The sequence below is a fragment of the Ovis canadensis genome, chromosome 2, assembly GCF_042477335.2.
Source record: "Ovis canadensis isolate MfBH-ARS-UI-01 breed Bighorn chromosome 2, ARS-UI_OviCan_v2, whole genome shotgun sequence".
Classification (NCBI taxonomy): domain Eukaryota; kingdom Metazoa; phylum Chordata; class Mammalia; order Artiodactyla; family Bovidae; genus Ovis; species Ovis canadensis.
In genome coordinates, this window is record NC_091246.1 from 247,461,748 (window position 1) to 247,489,631 (window position 27,884).

At 42.5% G+C, this 27,884-nt stretch overlaps 1 protein-coding gene and 1 pseudogene across 1 annotated transcript in view; both read right to left on the bottom strand.

Annotated features, from left to right (window-relative positions):
- The window catches only part of CLIC4 (chloride intracellular channel 4), an 81,045-nt gene extending 65,507 nt beyond the window's left edge, over nt 1-15,538 (bottom strand). The window contains exon 1 of the mRNA XM_069575021.1: nt 14,923-15,538. Within this exon, the coding sequence (XP_069431122.1) occupies nt 14,923-14,994 (72 nt within the window). The 5' untranslated portion in view covers nt 14,995-15,538. The remainder of the gene's footprint in view (nt 1-14,922) is intronic.
- Nucleotides 15,539-21,613: 6,075 nt separating this feature from the next.
- Nucleotides 21,614-21,808, bottom strand: LOC138434760 (H/ACA ribonucleoprotein complex subunit 3 pseudogene; annotated as a pseudogene).
- Nucleotides 21,809-27,884: the final 6,076 nt, after the last annotated feature.

Below are 27,884 nucleotides of genomic sequence, written 5' to 3' on the forward strand. Positions count from 1 at the left end.
TTACCACCCCTCAAAAAGAAGCATAAGTAGGAGTTCCCTGGTGACCTAGTGGTTAGGATTTGGTGCTTTCACTACCAGGGTTCAATCCTTGGACAGGGAACAGAGGTCCAGCAAGCTGTGCAGTGCAGCCAAAAATTGGAAAAAAAAAAAAGTATAAGCAACTATTCCTTACAGACAAAGCAGAATTTTTTTATTTATGTTTGCTTAAAGAAAGATTCCTTATTAAAAAATTCAAGGGACATGGAAGGCAGATCATAGAACTAATAACTTTGGTAACCTTTTAGTGAACCAAAAGTCCAACAACAAAAATTTAAAGAAAAAAATCCAGATCCAAAAGCACTAACTGATGTCATTAGCTCTGCTTAAGAAACTTTATAGATGTGACTTCACTCCTGGATTACACATCTATATTTAGTTTATACCTAATATGGATAAAGTCCTGAACTAACAGCCATTTCCTCTCTCCACAAAAAGAAACTTCCTTGCTTTTTTTCTATCAACAATGAAAAGATTAGTGCAGCCTCCTCTGAAGGGAGAGGTTAAAAAAAAAAAAAGGAACAGGAAAACTAACAATTTAGTATGCGATTTTTGTTAAACTTGGGACTGTCTGAAACTTTTAAATTGGAAAACAATCCTTAAATCAAATACGTGATGTTCAAGTCAAGTTCCTTAAGAAGATTATCAAATAAAGCCTTAAAGTACTTTTAAAAATACTAATTAACCAGGCCCCCAAAATGCAAAGAGATGAAGTAATGGAAAATTTACAGCTTCCTTCATATTTAACCAAGAGAACTAGAAGCACCAAACTCATTTAAAAACCATCCAAGTCCATGGGTTAGTGTTTTAGAAATATTCTTAAACATTCTCTGAATTCTTTCTTTTTTTATTTTTCAGGGTGACTGAAAATAGTGAATAGAGAAAACAAAACTTAGTTAAAAATTCAAGTTTCAAATACAGAAAAAGAATACAAACAAATAAAAAAGCTCTTAGTGGTTAAGAGGCAGCCTCTCTGAATTACAAAGACCATGGTACAAATTCCAGTACTGCTACTTACCAGCCCTGTGACCATACACAAGAAATGAACTAAACCTCATTGTGTTAAACAGTATTGATAGCACTTACTTCTGAGTTTATATGAGGATTAAATTATCTAACTCAGTTAAAGGGCTTGGCACACTGGGCATGAACCACAGCAAGCACTCAATGCTATCTATCATCTTATGACTATTATTAGGAAAACAAAAACCTACCGTTCATTTTCATGTATCAGTGTACTCCATCTTGCATAGAAATAAATCAAGTAGTTTCAAGAAGCTTATAACATTATAAGTCACTTTATGATCCTTACATCATGTATCAACTATATTCATGCAAAAGTTTACCATCAAAATCAAGGAACAGTGAAATTTAGTAGCACAGGGAGCTAAAAGGAAAAAATAAATTATATATATATATATATATAAAATATACAGGATTCCCTGGAGGCTCAGATGGTAAAAAATCTGCCTGCAATGCATGAGGTTTGATCCCTCAGTTTGGAAGATCCTCTGAAGAAGGAAATGGCACCCCACTCCAGTACTCTTGCCTGGAAAATTCCATGGACGGAGGAGCCTGGTGGGCTGCAGTCCATGAGGTCGATAAGAGTCGGACACGACTGATCGACTTCACTTTCACTTTTCACTTTCCTGCATTGGAGAGGGAAATGGCACCCCACTCCAGTGCTCTTGCCTGGAGAATCCCAGGGATGGGGGAGCCTGGTGGGCTGCCGTCTATGGGGTCGCACAGTCGGACACGACTGAAGCGCCTTAGCAGCAGCAGAGCAGCTAACGCACACACACACACGTATGCACACATACTCACACACACCAAGATCCACAATTATAATGTACTTCTGCAGAACCACTGGATCCTATATGTTTTAGATTATCTCTATTTTTTTAATGCTGTCACAAAAAGAAAAGAAAGAAAGAAAAAGAAAAAATAAGAAAAACACTCTTGATAATAATGGACTCAGCTTTAGCTCCAAGTCCAGAAAGAGCTGCTGAGGCAGATGTTCTAAGATGGCAGAGTCCAACCTAACTGTCCTTTAGTTACCTAATAATTGTCAACAGGATCATGGTTCACTGAAGTTAAATTCAGGAATAAGTTCAGACCTAACCTTTTTTTGTACTAAACCTGGTCTTCTGATAAAGAACAGAAAATTCCCCATCTGTGACAGCTTGGCAGATGCTTCTCATAGTAACATCCTGGTGGTTGAAACCAGATACATTAAACATATATAAAGTAACCACAGGCAGGCTTAAATCAGCATTCCCAAAGGTCCATGGGATAATAAGCAAACAATGCTAACTGTGTCAGACACTAAATGCTTTTCTTATATTAACTCTTCTAATTTTCACAAAACCCAAGAAGTAAACACTGTTACCCAGTGGAGACACTCAGGCAGAAAGGTAGCACTAAGATTAAAACAGTCTACATGGCTTCAGAGCCTGGGCTCTTAACCACTACCCTGTAGCAGCAGCGTAACACGAAGAACCAGTCTTCCAAATGACACTTCAATTACCTTACTTGAAATATTAATCCTAATGATCTTCAACTCTGAAGTAGACTATTTCAGTGCCCACAGAGGGAATACAAATGATACTTCAAGTCAACAATCACTTCCTGACTCTGACTTTGGGGTCTGGAATCTCAAATACTACTCAGGATAGAAAGAACTTTTGCAAGCAACATTGAGGCAACGTTACAATCTAGCATGGGATCCCCGCTGAGTCATCAGGACAATGACAGCAACTCTTCATCCCAGCGGCTGTTAAACCACAAACTCAGGGCCAGAACACAGCCAAGGACTCTCCCTGCAATTTTTTATTTTGCCAGGAAAAAAAGGTAACTGTTCATTTCAATCTAAAGTAACAACGATTTTGAACTGCAAATATGAACTGAGCCCCATGATGTGCACTATACTCTCAGCCTATTTCTCTGGCTTCTCTATATGAAGATTTCTGTGAATTTAATAGGCATCTGCTTTCCCCCAGTAATATGATTTTTTATTTCTTCTTTTCCCCCCAGCCTCCTCTGGAATCAACCCTGTTCAAGGGAACGGGGTGGGGGTGGGGGTGGGGAGCTTCTGTATATTCTTTCAGCAAATATTTTATTGAAGAAGAGTCAAATAAGTTAATATACATAACGCAGTGAACAGTGGTGCCTGGCACACAGAAAGCACCTCATATTTATATTAGTTCAGTTAAGTATGAAATACTCTTCTACATTTCTATCTCACGCATTTGGAAAATGCAACAGAAAAATTAAGTCAGTGAGATTAAGCATCTATTCTTTAAAATCGACAAATCAGATCTTCCTTGTAGTAAAAAGGCATCCCAATCTGAATTATCATGATTCTCACGAGAACTATTTTCACCTCTAAGATGATGTTGTAAGTTTTCCTTCCTACATTATAGCTCTTACAGCTGAACTTTTTAAAAGAGCCCTTCCCTTGACGTGTATCCCCTTCTACCTACCAACCTGTCTCTTTGACACAGCCAAGGTTCTTGTTAGAGTTTGGCTTCACTTACTCACTGAGCCCACTCTCTCGCTTCCTCTTCACTCTTCTAGCTCAGCTATAGCTTCCCCACAACCTCTCCACCAAAGCCATTACTACTAAGGTTACCCATAACTTTCAGGCTGATAAACCAAATAGAACACTCAACTTTTACTTGATACAACCAATCGCTCCATCCTTAAAAACTTCTAGATGCCTTGGTACCTTGCTCTTATAGTTTTCCTCTTCCCACTATTGCTTGATTGCAACTCCTCCCACTTCGCCTTTTCCAGATTCTTTATTACACAACCCTTCAGTGTTGTGAGCTCCCAGGAATTTGGTCCTGAGCATTTTTCCTACTTTTCACTCATTTACAGAATGATCTCACACACTTTAAATCCCACATAAAGTATGCGCACACACACACACAATTTCCCTACCCTCCTGAGACTTCTTTCTGAGCACTGGGTTTACACATTCAACTTTCTACTAGAAATGTCCGTTTGACATCTTGGTCATCTCAAACTCAACAAGTCAAAACCTGAACACTGCTCCTTCTCCTTCTCATAACAGGCACCACTATCAACCAGTGATTCTACCAAGATGCCCCCATCATCTCACAGAACTCCTTCTTCAGCATCTTCCTATGCATTCCACTTCCAAAATTTATCTCAAATCCATTCTCTTCTCTCCATCACCATCCTAATTCAAGCCAATTCAAGCCACCACTACCACCATCTTTGTCCATCACAACAGCCTACAAGTAGTGTTCCCTGTTTCCACTCTTGCCACAGAATGGCTAGACTGCTCATCCTAAAACACAGATTAAATCATGACACTGCCATTTTACTAAGGATAAAACTCACAAGACACACAAGGACCTCCATGATGTGGTCTGTTTCTCACTCTGCACCTCAGTCTTGTTCTCTCTATTCCAAACACAGTCTCAACGTGTTGAAAACCTCCATTGAGTATTTCCAGCCTTTACATATGCCAATTCCTCCAGCTTGGAATGATCTTCCTCTCATTCTTCCCCTAATTACTATTCATCCTACAAGTCGTTTTCTCAGAGAAGCTCCCATTAAGCTTCTATCTAAATTGGTTTCCTGTCATTCTTTCTCAAGATACCCTGTTCTTGTCCTTAATGTAATTATATACCATATCTGTGTATTTCTTTAATAGAAGCCTCTTTCACTAGACAACAGGTTCTGTGAAGTCTTAAAACACTCAAACTTAACATATCAAAAACAAAATTCCTGATCTCTCCATCAGAACTAGCCCTTCCCAAAGCATTTCCCATCTTTGCTAATAGCAACTTCATCATTCTAGTTGTTAAGAAAAAAAAATCTCGGTATCATCTTTTACTTCTCCTTCGCTCAAATTCCATATCCAATCCATCAGGAAATCCTGTGATCTCCATCTCAGAAATATATCCAGAATTAGACTACTTCTCACCTTAGCCCAAGCCACCATCATTTCTTGCCTGAATTATAGACAGTCCACTACTTAGTCTCCTTGCCTCTGCCGTCGCCTCCCTATTTGCTACTTTCCGCAGAGCAAAAGATTTAATAGAATGTCCTGTTAAATCAAAAAGAGCACCTCTATCATTCTCCACACTCCTCACCCTACACTTCATTTTTCTTCACAGCACTTATCACCAGTAGACACACATTTACTACATGCCTCCCTCAACTGAATATGAATGCCATAATGTTCTTTGGTGTATCCAAGCCCACAGAACAGTATTGCAATATTTGTTAAATGACTGATTGAAAAAATAACAAATATTATTCCGGCAGGCAGAAACTGGAGGGAGCGGGAGAGGCTAGCATATTTCAGATGAAAGAAACAAGAGCAAAAGTCTTCCAGGAAGGCAGAGAAGTACAGGGCATGTTGAGGACCAGTCTAGCTGGAACATAACATATCTGCAGCTGCAGTGGGGGGATAAGACTGAAAACACGCTGGGATCATGATCTGAAAGACTACAAATGCTGCATCATGGAGTTTGTATCGCATTCAATAAACAGCTAGAGGAAGTAGGATCCATTTAACGTTTATGACTAAAGTATCAGTTTTATTTCAGGCAAAATTACAGGATCTAACACAATTATTGAAGGAAAGGATAAAAGTTTCTTCAAACTAATAATATACAATACCTGGTAGATTCAGTAATACCAACTACCCTTCATCTGTTAGAATACAATATAAACATTTCACTCATCTCTTAAGTCAATTATGTCATTTAGGCTGCCACATAAATCGTGTCTTAAGACCTTAATTCAACTGGATTTTAAAAAGCACATGAGACAAAAAGTCACTCTATTATATGGAAAATGCCATCATCAAACATGGCTCATTTACTCACCCTCTGTCCATTAAACTGTTTTGCGAGCTCCTTGAAGACAAAGCAAACTGTTCTTATTCCTTTATCCTTCTAGCACTTGGTGCATGGGAAGTACTCAATGTTTGCTTCTATTATGATCCCTTCACTGTGCTTGACTGTTCCTAGACAAAGACTGCATCTTATATCCTCCAACTATAAAATGGGCATACCTCAACCTACTATTAATAGAACTTGAGGGGAAAAATACTTACAAAAAAAAAAAAAAAGACTTTTCAAAACAGATATCCCAAAGAGCACAGAGGAGGGCCTACCTTCAAACCATCTAAACAATATCTATACTAAGAGCAATTATAGGTGTTGGCAGATTTCACAACATAAAAGCTTCCCTTCTTCCTGCAAAAATGTTCTTTTAGTGCCATTAGGAAAATAAATCCAAATTCAATCAGAGTTTCTCTGGTAAAACTCAAATAAAGTTAATTTTCTTTAAACCAACTCACTTAATTTAGATTGGGTTTCACTTTTCATACTTCCAAGTATTCTGCATGAAGAACATTAAAACATTATACATAAACTGTCACTAATAATTCATGCAAGTTTATGAATAAGATTAGAACATATAACAAAATAGCAATAGCAGTCATTTTAAGAAAAGGGGGACAAAAGTAATTTTATTTTATGATGCTTTTCTGTTCTCCAGTTTGTCTACAGTAAATAACTGTTGGTTTTATAACTAGAAAGAAACATTTTTTTAAAAGCATAATACATACAGATTAATACGCTAGGAAGCAGAAGAAAAATGGTATTATTTTTCAAATTTAGGGCCAATATTTAAACTAAAACAGACACCACTTATGCTGAGTCATTTTTTTTTAGATACCTTTGCAATCAAGAGTCCTGCTGATAATTAAAAATGTCAGTAAAGTCTATGTTATTAATGGCTAGCATTAGTTTTTACTTGATTTAATGAAGATCAGCAAGCCCTCAACCCCTATAAATCAAAATTTTAGGTCTCTATGTTAACTAATATCGACCTCCCTCACAGCTCAGCTGGTAAAGAATCCATCTGCAATGCATGAGATCCCAGTTCAATTCCTGGGTCAGGAAGATCCGCTGGAGACAGGATAGGCAACCCACTCCAGTATTCTTGGGCTTCACTTGGGGCTCAGCTGGTAAAGAATCCGCCTGCACTGCGGGAGACCTGGGTTCAATCCCTGGGTTGGGAAGATCCCTTGGAGAAGGGAAAGGCTACCCACCCCAGTATTCTGGCCAGGAGAATTCCATGGACCGTATAGACCATGAGGTCACAAAGAGTCAGACGCGACTGAACGACTTTCATTTCACATGTTAACTAATATATTCTGTAACCTAGAAAATCAAATAATACAAAACTTCACACTCTTCATAAGTTTATACCTCTGCAAATTTTTCAGTTAAGTCTTGGGCATATGTATATTCAAGGCCAAAAGTTCATTTAAGTCTGTCTTCTTTTCTCTCAATTAGTCTACGCAGTCTGGTCTCACAGCTAGCACTCTTCCATTTTCCGACACAGCACAAGACTAATTGGGTTGTCTTTAGCTTTTAATGAACTTTCACTCTAACAATCTACCACCTGGTCTCTACCTCTATAATAAAGCAACAGGTTGTTAACTAAGGAAAACATACACAGAACTCACATATTCTTAAAAGTTCTTAATTACTTCAACTTTCAGCCAATTGCTTTTGTAGTCTCTAATATCTATTCAGATTCTCCTTTTTCCTTCTTTCACATATACAAATAAATAGCTATGCTACATATGGTAAAATGTAATACTTAAGTTATTACAGATGATTGACATTTTTATAATTCTATCATAATGAAAACTTAATTCTTTCCATAAAAATAAGTTATCTCACCTGTAAAGTTGGAAATAATAATTTTATTACAAAAAAGTAAGAAAACTGTTATACCTCTTGCCCAGAGTCATACTCTATTTCAGCTCTAAGCAAAGCACCACCAACAAAAAAAATCTATAAAACAAAATATATGCTCTGAGGGTCAATACCTCTCCTTGACTCTAATATTACTACTTCTTTAAAATATTGATATTAAAATATATAATACTCCTAGACCCATCTTTGGCACGCCTTTCAACTATAGCTTCATTTATCTACATTAAGTTGTTATTTACGTCAATTTATACTAATATAGTTTCCTGGTTTTCTGTTTTAAATAAAGGAAAATAACAAACCAAATAAGGCTAATTGATATTCTGTATACCATTTCTTGGTACTGAGTACTAAGGGATACAGTCAAGTTACCAAAAAGACAAAAGGATTAAAACTTCCAAAAGAATTCACAAACTGATCTCTGAATTAAATTTAGATTTCTATTAAATCAAACTTGGACAGTTTGTATTCAGAAAGTCCCTTTCCATTTTCTACAAGAACCTATACAAAGGACAAACCCATCTTAACTTACTCCCCTACTTGACTGAAAGCTGCCTTAATCACACTCTTCAGCCTGGCTAACAAATTTTCCTTTTATGGTCTCACTAATTCCCTAGTCAGGAGACATAAGAACACTGAGGTTCCACACTGTCGATGAAACAGGAAATGGGAAAGTCTTGCTCACCATCATTTTACTGGCTTCCAGGCATCTCTGTAAGCACCCTTCCAAACCAACTCTAACTTTTAGCAACAGCCAGGTCTTCCACTTTGCTCTTTCCTATTATTATTCATATCATTAGACTTTTTTTAATTGACGTATAGTTGATTTAGAATGTTGTGTTTCAGGTGTACAGCACAGTGCTTCAGTTATACACACAGTCTCTTTCTCAGATTCTTTTTCTTTATGGGTATCACAAAATATTGAGTATAGGTCCCTGTGCTATAGAGTAGATCCTTGTTGGTTATCTACTTTATATATAGTAGTGTGTATGTGTTAACCTCTACCTCATAATTTATCCCTCCCACCAATCTCCTTCCTTCATGTTAGACTTTTCATGTGCTCAGTCACCTTGTCTCAGAATCCTCCCATCTGTTACATTTGGGGCCCCTTTCTCTAAGAATTTTACATTTAATCAAGTAATCACCTTGGCCTTTGCCAAGAGGAGCACTGTTAAGTATTCAGAACAGCCCAGACAAAACATAACAAAATAGTGTTGCCAAAACTTCACATTTTTACATTCATTTCTATCACCTGAATTTTCCCCTCTGAAAACCTCAAATAAATGTCAAAGCAATTCATCCAAGGTAACACTGTCCTGATGTTGGGTTAGTTTTGGTTCAATTATTAAAACAAAGTTTTCTGCATCACTGCCTATAGAAAATTAATTTCATTTGTCTGTGTTTAAAAAAAAAAGGCTTCCCTCAAAACAAAACATAAAGAACTCCCACTTTACACAGTGGAAAGAAGACAGCTGCGAGCCTGCCCATAATCCATCTGCACCTTTCCAAATGCTGCTGAGAAGCTGAAGAGTAGACAGCGATCCAAAAAGTAGAGAAGTGCTGGGAAAACAGTAAGACTCAGACTTAGGTTTTCAAAGCCTCATTCTCAGCTTCTAAATAACTCGTCTCCCTGGCACTATGGGTTTGAAACACTGCTGGCTCCTTCTTCTTCTAAAAGGATCATCTATCTACTGTCTCCTGCATAATGAGTTTTACAAGTGATGTCAGAACTAACATTCCCAGGGCTCCCCTGGTGGCTCAGTGGTAAAGAATCCACCTGTCAATGCAGGAGACTTAGGTCGGTGCAAGGTCGATCCCACATGATGCAGAGCAATTAAGTCCCTATCCCACGACTATTGAGCCTGTGCTCTTGAGGCTGGGAGTTGCAACTACTGAAGCCTGCATGTCCTAGAACCTGCGCTCTGACGCAAGAAGAGCCTTCACCGAAACAGGAAGTCGCGCACAGCAACTAGAGGAAAGCCCTCACAGCAACAAAGATCTAGCACAGCCAAAATAAATAAATAAAATTATAAAACACACACACACCCCCTAACATTCCCATTCTTGGCTATTCCCAATTCCCTTATGATAGCTATTTTTTCAAAGTCAAGTCAAAGCCTACTCCTCTGCCTTTACCCATCTGTCCCGGCCCAACTTAATGTGAACCACAGTCGACTCGTTAAGCATGTACCACCCTGTATTGTTGTTTTCTTTCCAATAAAATTTATAAACCTAAAAATAGAAAATGCTTAATAGTTTCTTATATTTTGCATAATACCTAACTCAGTTTCAGGCACTTACTTCATTCCAATAAATGCTTTAAATCACAGATAATCAGATGTAAGTGACTTTAAGGATCATCTAGGTCAAACTTTTCTTTTCTATCTTTCTTATATGAATTAACACTCAACAATCAGAATGCCACCATCTACTTTTTAGAACAATGGTTCCTAATTCCCAGAAAAAGAGATTCATATAGAATTTTAGATGTAATTTTAAGGATTTACACAATCCCCTGAATCCAATTAACGAAGCTTGTACTTATGAATAATACACTATTGGGAATTCCCTGGAAATCCAGTGGTTAGGACTCTACTTTCACTGCCGACAGCCTGGGTTTAATCCCTGGTGGGAAATAAGATCCTACGAAGCCACACAACACAGCCAAAAAAAGAAGAATATATTATCAAGAACGAAAATAGGTGTCCACTGTTCTACTATGAGCCAAGCACTATTCCTAATACTTTACATAGGATGATATACGGCTGGATCGTATTTCCTAGCATTCCTTGCAGTTAGATGAAATCATGTAATTACAGTTCTCCCCAGGGTAGAATGGAAGGAAGTGACAGGTAGAAGTTCTAGGCTGGTGCCCTTATGATGAGCCTCCTCCATACTCTTCACCGACTGCTGCAACCAGCATTTCTCAGTCACTAGCTCTGACTGAGAGGACAATGCCATGGGGGCTGGTGGGGAAAGAAGCTGAAAAGCGCTTTGGTCCCTAAATGACTCTAAGGAGGAAAGCCGTCAACATTGAGAACACCCTGCCTGGGTTGCCAGGTGAGAAGGGAAATTAACTTCCATTTTGTTTGAACCACTGTTTGGGGTAGATAACAGTACTTATTACAGAAGCTTAGATTACCCTAATTAATACACACAGGTCACCAATTAATCCCCTCAGCAACCCCCTAAAATTGTGCTGTTCTCATCATCTCAATATTAGCGGTCAAGAAACCGAGGTACTACTAAGAACTTAAGAAACTTCCCTGACACACCTCTAGAAGCCAGATTCAAGCCATGCAGTCTGGCTCCAAGCAGTCAGGGTTCACCCACATTAAAAATTCTGCCAAATACCTCAAAAGAAACAATTATTCTTGTGTGTTAAGCCACTCTGCACCAGATTAACTTTTTACACCACTCCAATTCTAGCAGTTTAGGAATGACTGCCAACAGTGTCCCAGTTCAAAATGGCATCACCAACAACTTTACATTCCAGCCAGTAAAAGTAAACTGTAAAGGGAATCCTCCTCCCCAAGATCAGAAACATCATCACATCATACCAGAGATTCTAGCAGGGGGTGGGGCGAGAGGGCAGCAGGGGAATCAATAGGAGTTAGGCATAGAGAAGCAAAGGAAAAATCCAAAGATCAGACTCTTCTCAACTTCTCTCATTTTGTTGTTCAACACAGTATTTACTTTTATCCCATACAGAAATCTGGGTTTTCAAATTCTGACTGTAACAAAGAAGAAATACTGGTAGAAAATATATGGCAGATACATGAAAAGACTAGAAGCACCAAAAATGGAAGGGAAAATAGATAAAACCACACAGTTTTGGAGGCTGGAGGGGTAAGCAAAGTTGAAGGACTGAGGTTTGAGACACAGACCATCAGGATCTAAAAAGTAAATAGCCCTCAATTCCAAAGCATGTCAGACACATATATCGACACCAAAATGCTCAGAAAGAAGGAAACAATCTCATTCCAACTATTTGGTACCATCTTAGGTACCCACTCAGAACAATACACAGACTTTACCATCAAGAAACTTACTGCCTTTCAAGTAGGGAAGATGTACATACAAATAAGTATATACAAAATGACACACTACTAGCATTTATTTACTAATTCATTTACTTCTAGTATCTTAGAACTAGGCTTTGTTGTAAGCTTATTATCACCATATCTATTAACTAATTTAATCCCATGAGGTTGGTCTATTAATATCTCACCTGTGCAGATGAGCCATAGAGAGGTTTAAGCAATATGTTCTGGGACTTACAATTAGTAAGTGGACAAATTGGATTAGAAACCTGGCAGTAGATAAGAGACTTTATGACCTTGCTAAAGGGCTTGAACTTCACCCTATTAATCAGTGGTCTCCAAGTAGGACTAGTGTATCAAAATCCATACCAGGCCCCCTCAGAGTAGGAGAAAGAGGGCATCCTAACTCTTGAGGATGACTGCCTTTGTAGGCCTCTTTTACTGTTGGGAGGGCACCCCTCATCCTGTACATGCTGGGGGTAAACAACCAAAAATGGAGCACTGCTGTTATACAGGCAATGAGAATTCACTGGGCTCATGAACAGACAACTCCGAAAACAAGGGGGAAAAAATGCAGCAGTGAGTCTAGTCACACTAGCTCATAAGGTCCCAGCCTATTTCCATAAAATTTAACGCTACCTGAACAGGTAGCATGTTTATACTCATTTCCTTTAGGTGAAGGAACAGTTTCCTGCTACAAACTCAGGTGTTTAACATGCCACACTGGACAACCACAGTCTCCACCCCTTTGCTGCTTTCAAAATAATTTTATTTACAAGGGTAGTTTCCCCATTGGCATTTCCCATACATAGATTTTGGTAATCAAGAATACTCTTTACCACAACTTACCTGTCCCCTTTTCCCCCTTTGAAACAGCTATCTTGATTTATATCAGTACAAAGTTTTGCCTATGGAGAATCATGGGGCAGCAGAAAACATTTGACCTCTTACTTCATACAGAGGAAAACAAGTCTCAGAGAGGGAAAATCACCTGCCCAAGTTAAACTGCCAGTGAGTACAGAACTATGACTTGAACCTGGTTCTTTGCCACCAAGCCCAGTGACAGAGGCTTACAACTACTGATAAGTAGGATGCTTTTAAATGGCTCACAAACATTTATTTTGATAGTTATGCATGTAAGAAATATAATCACCACACCTAATCCAGTTTCACAAGCATTATTGCTTAGGGCAATGTGTTTATGCTTTTTAAAAAGTGAGCTGGATTTAGTAAATAATACCAATTCAAGAAATATACAGAAAATTAAGAAGGGATGTATACAAGTGACTCAAGTCTGGGAAACAAGGCACCACATCTCTCTCCTAACTGAAGAGTTAAATTAATAGTAATAGGGCATTAAGCATTGATCTCCTTGCCTGTAATTCACATCCTTTATTTCTTTTTCTTGTCTTATTGTATTGGCTAGATCTCCAGTACAATGCTGAAAGGCCACTACTGATAGCACCTTTATCTGACTGGAAATTTAATGATACTTCTAAAGTAATATGCTTAAGTAACATGTTTTTTAGGTTTTCAGTAGATACACTTTTCTTGAATTTATGGAAATTCCTTCCTATTCCTGGCTCAGTGAAATTTTTTGAATACTTCTGTCTGACCCACCCCTCTCCCTTCTCCATGCTGCTTTCCAGGCCTCTTTCTTTTTTTCCCTTTTCCTTATTTCAGATTTCTTCCTACATTCTCTGTATCTCAAAGTACTATATCTGCCACTACAAATAACTGAGACTCTTTGAAGATACTCTGCGAGTTCTCAGTTCCCTGAATACAACTGCTTCTAAAACTGATAACTGAATGAAATCTCAAAATACTGTTACCATCACTTGCAGAGCATTTCTTCCTTCCATGTCTGAAACATACCCCTAAATGTCTTCTGTACTTTAGAATAAAAACTCAGGAAATAAAGAACAAAATTGTTACGGATTTCTGTTAAATTCTCCAACTAAGAGCTTAAATCTGAGAGCTGGCTTAAGTAAGTGACTAAGAAAGAAAATCTCGAGGATTTCAAAGAAGTTTTGAGAGAGGCAGTTGCATCCAGATGTTCGTAACTTCTGTCTTTCTCCTTTGCGAAAACGAAAAATACTGAAGAAAAAAGTAAAGGGCTAGAGGTAGTACTTGTCAACAAACATGGTAGTTCCAGGATATAAAAACTGAAGAGACCAGAAGGGGCAAAAAAATCAACCCTTTAAAGCCCAAGCAAGTTACGAATTCTTTCCTCGTCAGTTTTTCTTTCAAAACAAAAGGGCACATAATCTTTCCCGAGGCAGCAACACCGAGGGGAGCAGCCAAAATGTTGCATCATACAAAACACTCGCGCTTGAGAAACAAGAAACCAGATGGTGGTCAAATACCTCAGACAGGAAAACCCAAGCTGGGAATCTCGGTCTTTTCCGGAGGCCCAGGAATGTCTGCTCTTTTTAAAACATTTTTTCAGATGGAATCGAAAATTAAAGTTACAGTTTCCTACAGCCGGGAGCGACACGCTCTTTCAGAAAGCGTTCAAAGAAGTTCAGTCCATCAGCTCACGACGGGGCTGAGGCTTCGCCTCCCGGGCTGGGAGTGGACTTGGGTCGAGAGCCGAGGGCTGAAGTGGGGTGGGGTCGGGCGCCCCGGCGGTGGCTTGGGGAGAGGAGGCTGACAGGACCCACCCCCGCCCCGGTCCCAGGGACTGGGGCCTCCGGGGCCCCGGGGTGGCGGCGGGGATGGAGGGAGAAGCTCGCCCCACCCGGACGCGCGACGATGGGGAGGCATCCGCCGGGGTCCCCGCGGCTGGATGCGGTGCCGCCCCCCCTCCCCGCCCCGCAGCGCTGGCTTTCTGGGGTCCCAGTCCCACCCCGGCTCCCTCGACCGGCCTCGGCGGCGGGAAGGCGCGGGTGGGCCCAAGACAATGGGCCGGGGGCGCGGGAGCAAAGCTCCCCTCCAGCCCGCTTGCCCTGCGCCGCGTGGGGGCGCCGCGGCGGAGGAGCGCCCAGGGGACGCCGCCCCCCGCGGCCCGGCGGGCGCAGGGCCGGGGAGGTTGGCGGCTCTGGGAGGACGGGACGGCGGCGAGGGCTCACCTTGACGAAGAGCTCGATGATGGGCTCTTTGTCCTCCTCCTTCAACCCGTTCAGCGGCATCGACAACGCCATGGCCGGTTCGGCTGGGCTCCGCGGACGGCGGCGGCGGCTGTTTCTGCTCCGGGACTGCTCTGGCTACGGGCTCCCGCCGCGCGGCAGCTCCCTGGACTGTCCTGGCGTCTAGCTCGCCTCAGCCTCCGCGCCTCAGGCTCGTCTCCTCAGCACCGCCCCACGCCCCGCGCGCGCGACTCTGAGGCGGCCGCAGCCCCGGCCCCTTCAAGTCGCGGGGGCGGGGCGCCGGGGGCGGGGTCTCGGTTGGGGCGGGGCCAAAGGCAGGAGTCTCCGGACTCTTCAGAGGAAAAGTGGGCGGCCGGAGCTCGGGGGCGTGGCCTCGGCCAAGTGGGTGTTGAGTTGGGGTAGGGGGCTTGGGGGCAGAAGGATGGCTCCGGCCCCTGGAGGCTGCTTGCCCTCGGCTCAGCAGCGTGGCACCGGTGGGGACCAAGAGAAGCCAGGGCTTGGGCGAGCGGAGGGCGGGACTCTGAGCCTCGCCTCCCGAGGTGGGGCGGAGGGGAAAGTCCCCCGGGAACCAGCGCCTGACACCGCCTACCGCCGAAGCGCGGGCGCGTTCTCGCAGCTGCTACTGGCGCTGTGCCAAGTGACCTCAGCCTTCGGCCGGCCTGGAGAGGCGAGAAGGCATCTCCCGGCCTCTCCCCTCTGCTGCAGCACCCCTAGGACTCGTCGCCCTTTCCCCCAGCAGTTGCCTCCCCCCCAACACCCTCAGTTAGGCAGAGCTCCCTTCTGCCTCTTCAGAGAAAGTTTTCATCCCCTTAAAAGCACCGTTTTATCCTTCCTCCCTGACTTCCCTGTTTTTCCTTTTGACGCTCCGGTCACTTCTGTCTTGGGAGCCAGCGTATTAACAAATATTTATGAGACCCTACATTGTGCCTGCCCCCCAGCTCCCCGCAATAAACAGCACGGACCAAATCCCTCTCCTCCGAGAGCCTAAGGTCTTGAACTGAACGCCTTTGCCCGAGGCTGCGAAGGACCCTCAAGCTATTAACCCATAGGGTTCCCCTTCCCCTAAGCGATTTCCTTTCCCCATCCACCTGGCGCTACACCCAGACCTGCTTTACTCAATTCTCTGCTTCTCCTCCCGAGGGGAAGGGAGAAATTCCCATTTTAACAAGCACCGGGACCTTTTGAATGCAGGTGGTCTTCAAACTGGAAAAACTCTACTGGGACTTGAAGTCCCTGAGGACAGTGGCTGTTTACTTTGAGTCAGGCAGGAGGTAAGCACCGGTTTTGCGACTGATGAATGCCTGGGGCGAGTGTCATCCCCTCTGGAAACAGTTACTTGTCCCCTCTTCTGACTTTCCGTAACACATGACTCAGCTACTCCTCCCCACCTCCTAGCTTAAGTTGAAGGCTGAGTCCTGAGAGGATCAGACCGAGGTTTATCTCTCCACATCCTCAGAGCATAGTACATGTCAGAATGTTTTAACAAAGTGAACATATGTGTGAAAATATAGTGAAACCGGTAGCTTCTCCCTCTCCCAGTCCATAGCGTGTTGCTCAAATTCTCTTGCAGGAACTCTATTAAAGAAACATCCTACCCCAGGGGTTAGGAGCACATGATCTAGAGTCAGATCTTAAGCCCTTAAACTGCAAGATCCTGAAATCCCTGCCTGCTCAGTGTGCGACCCCATGAACTGTAGCCTGCTAGGCGCCTCTGTCAGTGGGATTCTCCAGGCAAGAATACTGGAGTGGGTTGCCATTTCCTCCTCCAGGGGATCTTCCCGACATAAGGATCGAATCTGCATTGGCAGGCAGATTATTTTACCACTGAGCCACCTGGGAAGCCCCAACTCCCTAAGCCTCAGTTTCATTCTCTACATGGGGGTGGGGCTGTTACCAGGCCTTCCTTACCTCATGTCCTGCTTAGCCAGTGATAGCTACTATCGCCACCCTAGGCCTCCTCCTGTCCCTGTCCACCCCTGCAGGCGAGGATGGTGTCACACTCAACTCCCCAAGCCCAGCCCATTTGTTGAAAAGAAGTAAAATGCCAGGAGGCTGTCCCCGAGATGGGAACCCAAACCCAAACCAAAAACAAAAACTGAAGTGCCAACTGCACCTCGTGTTGGTTCTTCATGGAGTCAGGAAAGTGTACCAAAGTTTGCTTCCGGTCTCTACCTGCCTGAAAAGGAACCAAAATAGTGAACCAGTTCAAAGCAGATTCAGGTCTAAAACAATCAAATGGGACCTCCAAGATGACCCCAGACTGGCCCTGAGGCAAAGAATATTTCCAGGCAGTCCTCTTTTGAAAATGTTGCCTGATGGTCATCAAATTCAGCTTGAATCAGTCACTATTACATGTGGTGAGTGTCTGCTGACAGCCCCAAACTGGCCTCTCGGCCGAGGACATGGAGCTGACCAAGGCATGGAGGGATGAGCCAACTAGGGGTTTTTAGGCCTTATTGAGGCAGATCCTGAGAGGAAGCCACTGACATTCTCCCCCACAGAACCTTGAGGCAGTGATGATCTCCAAGGCTGAGAGCCAGGGCCTGTGCTTAGAAATCTGATCACAGTCACTTCTACCTACATTTCCCAATTTCCACCACCACCGGGCTTGCATGGATGCGCAGAGCCAGTCCAAGGAGAGGTAGAAAGGGAGAGAACCAGGAAGTGTATGTGGGGGAGGGTCCACAAGCATGTTGCATTTAAGTCTCATATTCCAGTACTGAAATGCATGCCTGTTTTGCATTCTGTGTTCATTTGTTTTTATAACACACACACAGATCTTGAAGACAGGTAGAGATGTGTTCTCCTCCCTCCTCCACCCCCATCCGCTTCTGACCTCATCTCTGATTCCTCTCCCCTTTGCTCTCTATCCCAGGCACACCTGCCTCCTTGCTATTCTTTGAATGTGCCAAACGCCTTCTTGCCTCAGGGTCTTTGCACTTGCTCTCCTCCTCCTACGGAACATTCTTCCCCCAGAGGAACATTCTTCCCCCAGGATTCCTGCAATTCCCATCCTCTTGCCTCCTTCAGGTCTTTGCTCACATACCTCCCTTCTCAGGGAGATCTCCCCCAATACCATCCTACTCAACATTGCAAGCGTTCAACCTCATTCTACTCTCCACTTTATTTCTCCCCATAACACTTATCACCCTCTGAAATACATTTTACTTGTTTATTTGCTTATTGTCTCTCTCCTGCCACTAAACATCAATTCCATGAGGGCAGAACTTTTCGTTTGATTTTTGGTTATGGCTAATATTCCCAGCTCATAGAACAATTCATAATACACAGTAAGAACTTATGGAATGGGAGTATGTGCCTTGTTTAAGCTACAGTTTACCCCTGATGTATCCTTTGGAAGGTCTTGTTGGCGCCTTCTGAGAGGTCAGGTGGTTTGTGTTTGTCTATGATTGCTGCTAAATGAGAAGTCAGGTTTTCCAAGGGGCAAGATGGCACCTCCAGAAAGCCCCCACTGCTGGCACACTTGCCTCTTCCCAGTCCTGATTCTGTAGTGCTGCTCTAGCTGACCGTCTCAAACCCACTCTCTGCAACTGAGGCAGTGAAGAGCCGAGCACGTGGACTCTGGGTCAGACTGCCTGGGCTGCAGTTCTGCCACTGTGGTTTACTAGCTCAGAGTACCTTATTTAACTTGGCTGTGTTCACTTTGCTCCTCTGTAAAATGGGTCTGAAAATAATAACTAACAATAGTTATGATTTTTCATGAGTAAATAGGATTGTGCATAAGTAAATCCATGTTAAATGCTTGCAGTGGTGCCTGGTGCATGGTAAGTGCTGCTTAGGAAATAGCTGTTGGTCTTAAACCCATCTGTCCTTAATCTCAACTACTGAACTCCCATGATGCATGCCAGATATCTGAGTGTTTTTATATCCAATCCCATTTATTCCTCATGGGGACTTCCCTGGGGGTCCAGTGGTTAAGAATCTGCCTTCCAATGAAGGGAATGTGGGTTGGATCCCTGGTTGGGGAACATATTGTTGTTTAGTCCCTAAGTCATGTGCAACTCTTTGTGACTTCATGGCATACAGGCTTCCCTATGCTTCACTGTCTCCCAGAGTTTTCAGATTCATATCCATTGAGTTGATGTTGCTATCTAACCATCTTATCCTCTGATGTTCTCTTCTTTTGCCTTCAATCTTTTCCAGCATCAGGGTCTTCCAATGAGTCATCTCTTCACATCAGGTGGCCAAAGTTTTGGAGCTTCGGCTTCAGCATCAGTCCTACCAATGAATCAGTTCAGCTCAGTTCAGTTCAATTGCTCAGTCGTGTCCGACTCTTTGCGACCCCATGAATTGCATGCCAGGCCTCCCTGTCCATCACCAATTCCTGGAGTTCACTCAAACTCACGTCCATCGAGTCGGTGATGCCATCCAGCCATCTCATCCTCTGTCGTCCCCTTCTCCTCCTGCCCCCAATCCCTCCCAGCATCAGAGTCTTTTCCAATGAGTCACCTCTTCACATGAGGTGGCCAAAGTACTGGAGTTTCAGCTTTAGCATTATTCCTTCCAAAGAACACCCAGGACTGATCTTTAGAATGGACTGGTTGGATCTCCTTGCAGTCCAAGGGACTCTCAAGAGTCTACCAATGAATACTCAGGGTTGATTTCCTTGAGAATTGACTCATTGGATCTCCTTGCAGTCCAAGTGACTCTCCAAAGTCTTCTCCAGCACCACAATTAGAAAGCATCATTTCTTCAGTGCTCAGCCTTCTTGATGGTCCAACCTTCATATCCATACATGACTAGTGGAAAAACCATAGCTTTGACTACACAGACCTTTGTTGGCAAAGTGATGCCTCTGCTTTCTAATATGCTATCTAGGTTGGTCATAGCTTTTCTTCCGAGGACTAAGTGTCTTTTAATTTCATGGCTGCAGTCACTGTCCACAGTGATTTTGGAGACCAAGAAAAGAAAATCTGTCACCACGTCCACTTTTTCCCCTTCTATTTGCCTTGAAGTGATGGGCCCAGCTCCCATGATCTTAGTTTTTTGAATGTTGAGTTTTAAACCAGCTCTCTCACTCTCTTCTTTAACCTTCATCAAGAAGCTCTTTAGTTCCTCTTCACTTTCCACCATTATAGTGGTATCATCTGAATATCCTGAGATTGTTGATATTTTTCCCAGCAATCTTGATTCCAGCTTGTGGTCATCCAGCCCGGCATTTTGCATGGTGTAGTCTGCATATAAGTTTAGAGGATGAAAATGTATAGCCTTGATGTACTCCTTTCTCAGTTTGGAACCAGTCAGTTGTTCCATGTAAGGTTCTAACTGTTGCTTCTTGACCCACATACAGGTTTCTCTGGAGGCAGGTCAGGTGGCCTGGTATTCCCATCTCTTTAAAAATCATCCACAGTTTTTGTGATCCACATAGTCAAAGGCTTTTGAGTAGTCAATGAAGCAGAAGTAGATATTTTTCTGGAACTTCCTTTGCTTTTTCTAAGATCCAAAAGATTCTGGCAATTTGATCTCTGGTTCCTCTTCCTTTTCTATTCCCAGCTTGTACATCTGGAAGATCCCACATAACCTGGGGCAAATAAGCCTGTGCGTGCCACAACTACTGAGCCTGCACTCTTAAAAAAATAAAAAAAACTTTACTCCTCATGGTGTTTCAGATGAATAATTTTCATTGTCCACACTTACAATTAAGGAAACTAGGGAATGGAGGAGATTAAACACAAGTCATTCAGTTGGGAAGGTGGCAGAGCTGAGACTTCAGCCCACAATCGTCTTTTCACCACATTCTATACTTAGTGGGTATGGGTAAGCGCCTACCTATCCTTAAGGCCCAACTCAAATATTCCCCTGCTCCAGGGAGCTGCCTTGAACCAATGTATTGGTCTGGATTCTACATCACCCATCAAGGAGGTTAGGTGGTATTGCATGTACTAAAGTGAGCTTCTCTAGCAAACTGCCTGATTTTGAACTCCATCTGGACAAGTTACTTAACTCAAGCAAGCCTCCTCATCACAAGAGACTAGAATAGAACCTAACTAATAAAGTCACTTTGAGGATTAAATGAGATAATCCATGTAAAGCATTTAATTATAAACATATAATAAATGTTGGCTATTATTACTATTCATATCAATGTCTTCTGCCTTGGTATACTGTGAGATTCTCAGAGTAAAAGGAAGCTTATATCCATCTTTAGTTGAGCAAAATATCTTATTTCCTAGCTGTGTGATTTTGAGCAAGTAGTCCCCTCTGTACCAATTTTGTCTTATAAAATGATGATAATTACAATACCTATCTCATAGAGTTGTTATGGAGATTAAACAGGTAAATAAATGTAAAGCTTATTACCACACAGCCTGGCATATACTAAGTGCTAATAAAAACGAGAGGCAGGCCTTAGAGATGTGAGTTCATTTCCAGGCCACCATAATAAAGCCAGTATCTTTTTTTTTCTCTTTCAAATCATTTTAATAACCTGGCAGTGATTCAAAGTATGAAAAGATGATTCAAACATCTTCCCTTTAAAGAGGATGCTAGCATAATTGCCTCACAACAAGCATGATCAAAGGCAAGGATGAGACTGGATTCAAGAAACAAGAGTTGTAGCAAGACTTCAAGGCTCACAGATTGAAGAGCATGGTTTCAGAAAGTCTCCTGGGGCTAGCAGGCAGCAGAAGGGATATGAGATTTTAAGAGACCCTCAGAGGACAGGCCGAGGTTTCTGGGTCATGAGTACCTTGAAGCATTTCTTGACGGTGATTTCATCTTGAGAGTATTTGTCGTCCAGGGCTAATTGAACAGGATAGGCCCAGCGGCTCTGTTGTCCCATAGAGTCAGGCTTCTTCAGCGTGTAGACCTGGTCTCCCTGCCCACTGTAGTAATACTGGAGAAACATGACCATAGCAAAGCCTAAGCTTTCAATTCCCTCCGCAGCTACTGCTAACTCAGAAAGCCAGTATCTTAATAAAGCAAGTCACACAAATTTTTTTGGTTTCCCAGTACATATAAAAATTATGTTTGCACTGTACGTAGTCTATTAAGTGTGCAGTAGCATTACCCTGAAAAAAATAATATACATACTTTAATTTAAAAATAATACTGTTCTATTGTATAGCACATGGAACCCTGCTCAATGTTATGTGGCAGACTGGATGGGAGGGGAGTTTGGGGGAGAATCAGTTCAGTTCAGTCGCTCAATCATGTCCAACTCTTTGTGACCCCACGAACCGCAGCATGCCAGGCCTCCCTGTCCATCATCAACTCCCGGAGTCCACCCAAACCTCTGTCCATTGAGTCAGTGATGCCATCCAACCATCTCATCCTCTATCGTCCCCTACTCCTCCTGCTCTCAATCTTTCCCAGCATCAGGGTCTTTTCCGATGAGTCAGCACTTCGCATCAGATAGCCAAAGTATTGGAGTTTCAGCCTCAACATCAGTCCTTTCAATGAACACCCAGAACTGATCTCCTTTAGGTTGGACTGGTTGGATCTCCTTGCAGTCCAAGGGACTCTCAAGAGTCTTCTCCATCACCACAGTTCAAAAGCATCAATTCTTCGGCGCTCAGCATTCTTTAAAGTCCAACTCTCACATCCATACATGACTACTAGAAGAACCATAGCCTTGACTAGATGGACCTTTGTTGACAAAGTAATGTCTCTGGTTTTTAATGTGCTGTCTAGGTTGGGGGAGGATGGTCACAAGTGTATGCATGGCTGAGTCCCTTTGCTGTTCACCTGAAACCATCATGGCATTGGCTATAACCCAATACAGAATTAAAGGTTTTTAAAAAAATTAAAAATTAAAAAAAGAAATAATGCTGTTAGAAAACTCCCTGGCAGAAGGATGCCGCACTTTCACTGCTGAGACCACAGGTTTGATCCCTGGTTGGGGAACTAAGATTCCATGGCATAGCCAAAAATAACAAGCAAAAGTAAATAAATAAAATAACTAAGTAAATAAAAATAATGCTGTTGGTACACTAGACCTGAGTTTCAAATATTTATTCTTTGCTAACTAAATTTACAATGGGAAAAATAGCAAATTAGTCTGTAAGCCTCAGTTTCTTTATGTATAAGATAAGGGTGATAAGAATACTAATATCACAGGGTAATTGTGAGGATTAAGTGAGATAATGCATGCAAATGATTTAGCAGAGTACTTGATACATTACAGATGTGAAATACATTTTAAAAATAAGTATATTAAATAAATTAACAGTGTTGGAGAAATAGGGCCAATAGACTTGTTCAATGGCAGGTTGCCAAAAGCCTCTAATTTGTAAGAAAATGCAGTATCTACAAAGTACAATACAATGATATACAACAAAATCATGTATGCCTATAATTCTTACTCATACTTTCTTATACCTAGCTCAGTGCTTGGGACATAATAAAATAATAATAATCGTGACGCCCTCCTCCAAGGGATCTTCCCAACCCAGGTATTGAACCTGAGACTATTATGTCTCCTGCATTGGCAGGCAGGTTCTTTACCACTAGCACCATCTGAGAAGCCCCAAGTTTGATGAGATTCAGTGAAAGAATAAATAAAATTCAACCATTGCCTTTTAACCTCCATTTCCTAAGTTTCACATCATTGTTTTTCTCATTGTACCTGTAACAGGTGCTTAATTAATCTCTGGGGGCTTCCCCAGGGGCTCAGCAGTAAAGAATCAACCTGCAATGCCAGAGACGTGTCAGGGGCCATGAGTTTGATCCCTGAGTCTGAAAGATCCCCTGTGTAGGTAATGGCAACTCCAGTATTCTTGCCTGGGAAATCTCATGGACAGAGGAGCCTGGTGGGCTACAGTCTATGGGGTCAAAAACAGTCAGACACGACTGAGCAATTAACCAACAACAACAAACTAATCTCTAGTGATGTCAGTCAACTCAGTTATGGAAAATCCCAATGCATCTTTGAACTTCAGATTTGTCCCCACAATATGAATTGGGTCCTATAAAATCCTGCTAACTGTGACTTAGCCATAATTTTGGCTAAAGCTTAATCTGAATGCTGTGTCCACAGAAGTGCCAGCTTCCCACTGCCCTGTAGATATGGGCTCCCCTGGAGGAAGCAAAGTCATTCAACAAACATAGGAGCTGGAGACACACGTCAATTCAGCTTTTCTAGGCTCTAGAAACAGAGTTCCAGTGTGTGGGTCCAAGGACTGAGGTGTTCTTGGCCACAAGCTCCAGGACACAGACCTTTGAGAGGAGGACCATTCAGGTACCGTTTGTAACAAGGATACAGCAGAGAAACTGAGGTTCAGAAAAGTTAAGCAATGTGCCTAGGGTCACACAGCTGGAAAGGAGCCGAGCTAATAATCAAACCCAGATCTCTTTGTCCTTGAGCCCAGGCCCTGGCCAACCATCTGCTCATAACGCTGGCCTCCAAGAGGTCTTATGAGCATTCAAAACGATAGTACATAGTTTTTGGCACGCCTTAGGCATTCAAAAAATGTCGTCTTCTGCTGCTTTTGCACAAACCCCTCTCTAACCTCTTCTCTCCTTCGTTTTGCCATACTAAGATCAAAAGATTTTGCATAACAGACCACAGTTGAAATGCCAGGTTTGCCGCTCACTAGTTAAGGCAAATCATTTCACCTTGCCAAGCCACAATTTCTTCTGTCAAGTGTGGGGATAATGTCTATAACAGAGGCTTATGTTGAGTCAGGGAAAGAAGGGGAAGTTTACACAGACGTGATAGATCATCAGTCACATCAAAAAGAGTTTATTAACAAAGCATCCATGGGATCAGGATCTACTGGGCTGACTGTCTTCTACATTAGTTCCAAAGAAAAACAACTGGAAATCCATAAGCAACAACAAGCAGCCTTGGGATTTCCCTGGCAGTCCAGTTGTTAAGACGCCATGTTTCCATTGCAGGGGCATGGGTTCAATCCCTGGTCTGGGGACTAAGATCCTGCATGCCACATGGCATGCCCGAAACAACAAAACAACAAAACAGTAAGAGCAATCTCATGGAAATGATAAGATATAAAGTTAATTTTTTTTTAGAAACCAGTGCCTTCCTATATTCAAAACCCTGCCAGTTCGAAATTATAATAGAGTAAACATCTCAGTTACTCCTGCAACCAAAAACATAAATATATCTGGGAATAGGAAATCCCTCAATAATATGTGAAGTTCTATCAAAATTGTTTTTGAGAAACATACATATATGTGGCACATATATGTTATTTATATATAAGGCACATTATAAGGGAAATTGGGCTTCCCTGGTGGCTCAGCAGTAAAGAATCTGTCTGCAACACAGGAAAAAGAAACCCGGGTTCAACCCTTGGGTCAGCAAGATTCCCTGGAGGAGGGCGTGGCAATCCATTCCAGTAGTCTTGCCTGGAGAATCCCATGGACTGAGGAGCCTAGTGGGCTACAGTCCATAGGGTCACAGAGTCAGACACGACTGAAGCAACTTAGCATATATATATGCTTAGAATATATTCTTCAGTTCAGTTCAGTTCAGTTCAGTTCAGTCACTCAGTCGTGTCCGACTCTTTGTGACCCCATGAATTGCAGCACGTCAGGCCTCCCTGTCCATCACCAACTCTCGGAATTCACTCAGACTCACGTCCATTGAGTCCGTGATGCCATCCAGCCATCTCATCCTCTGTCGTTCCTTTCTCCTCCTGCGCCTAATACCTCCCAGCATCAGAGTCTTTTCCAATGAGTCAACTTTTGACATGAGGTGGCCAAAGTACTGGAGTTTCAGCTTTAGCATCATTCCTTCCAAAGAAATCCCAGGGCTGATCTCCTTCAGAATGGACTGGTTGGATCTCCTTGCAGTCCAAGGGACTCTCAAGAGTCTTCTCCAACACCACAGTTCAAACGCATCAATTCTTCGGCACTCAGCCTTCTTCACAGTCCAACTCTCACATCCATACGTGACCACAGGAAAAACCATAGCCTTGACTAGACGGACCTTAGTCGGCAAAGTAATGTCTCTGCTTTTCAATATACTATCTAGGTTGGTCATAACTTTTCTTCCAAGGAATAAGCATCTTTTAATTTCATGGCTGCAGTCACCATCTGCAGTGATTTGGGAGCCCAAAAAATAAAGTCTGACACTGTTTCCACTGTTTCCCCATCTATTTGCCATGAAGTGATGAGACCAGATGCCTTGATCTTCGTTTTCTGAATGTTGAGCTTTAAGCCAACTGTTTCACTCTCCTCTTTCACTTTCATCAAGAGGCTTTTTAGTTCCTCTTCACTTTCTGCCATAAGGGTGGTGTCATCTGCATATCTGAGATTATTGATATTTCTCCTGGCAATCTTGATTCTAGCTTATGTTTCTTCCAGTCCAGCATTTCTCATGATGTACTCTGCATATAAGTTAAATAAGCAGGGGGACAATATACAGCCTTGACGCACTCCTTTTCCTATTTGGAACCAGTCTGTTGTTCCATGTCCAGTTCTAACTGTTGCCTCCTGACCTGCATACAGGTTTCTCAAGAGGCAGGTCAGGTGGTCTGGTATTCCCATCTCTCTCAGAATTTTCCACAGTTTATTGTGATCCACACAGTCAAAGGCTTTGGCATAGTCAATAGAATATATATATATTCATATATACATATATATTCATTGGAAGGACTGATGATGAAGCTGAAAATCCGGTACTTTGGCTACCCGATGCAAGGAACTGACTCATTGAAAAAGATCCTGGCCATAAGGCTGGGAAAGATTGAAGGCAGAATAAGAAGGGGATGACAGAGGATGAGATGATTGGATGGCATTACCTGGCATCCCCAACTTGATGGACGTGAGTTTGAGCAAGCTCCGGGAGTTATGATGGACAGGGAGGCCTGGTGTGCTGCAGTCCATGGGGTCACAAAGAGTTGGACACGATTGAGCAACTGAACTGATCTGAGACACATATATACGCACCAGGTTTCCCAGGTGGTGAAGTGGCAAAGAATCTGCCTGCCAAGACAGGAGATGCAAGAGACGTGGGTTTGATCCCTGGGTTGGGAAGATAATCTGGATTAGGAAATGAGAACCCACTCCACAATATTCTTGCCTGGAAAATCCCACGGACAGAGGAGCCTGGTGGGCTACAGTCCAGGGGGTCCAAAAAGTCAGACATAACTGAACAATTGAGCACACACGCACATGTAATATATTCACCAAAAAACCTTGAAAATGCTTGGATATGTGAGGAAGCATAATCTATACCTGTGATATTAATTTATCTATATTAGTCTAAATTTTAATGTAATGCCTGTGCACCATTTCTGCATGTCTGTGTATCACATTTGCATACCATAATAATCTTTTCATAACTCTATGTCACAAGTGCATTTCTCTCTGGAAAGATACACAAGAAATTGGACACAGCATTCACCCCCAGAAAGAACTAGGTCACTGGAGATAGAGGTGTATATTTGTTTGCTACAATATAGATTCTTTTTACATAAATTTAAAATTTTGTCCTTTGGCAATGTATTACCTCTCCAAAAAACAAAAACCGTTTCTTTAAAGAAAAAAATAAAAACAACAGTTGAAAAGGCATCTGAGGGCAATGAAGCCTAAACTTGGGGACAGTCACCTTTCCAGCTCTGCAGTAGCAAGCTATGTGAGTCGGGCAGGTCTCAGCCTCCCTGCCTTCTTGGTTTCTTGCCCTGTGACACAGCTATGTGGGGGCAGATCTCAGAAGCCATGTCTCAGAAGCCATGCTTTGCATCTGATGTCTTTCCATCGCATCCAGCTGCTCTCTGTGAGCACTGGTTTTGGAGGATGGTAAATAGCCACTTTGCCTGGAATGCACACACACACACGCACACACACACAGACATATAGATAGACACACACACAGACACACACACACACAGACACACACACACACACACACAGAATATTAGAACCGTGTGCATGCAATGCAGATTTGCTCCCTTGGGAGCAGAAACCCTACCCTCAGCCCCTTTCTGCCCTGCACGCCTGGAGACTGTCTCATCTCG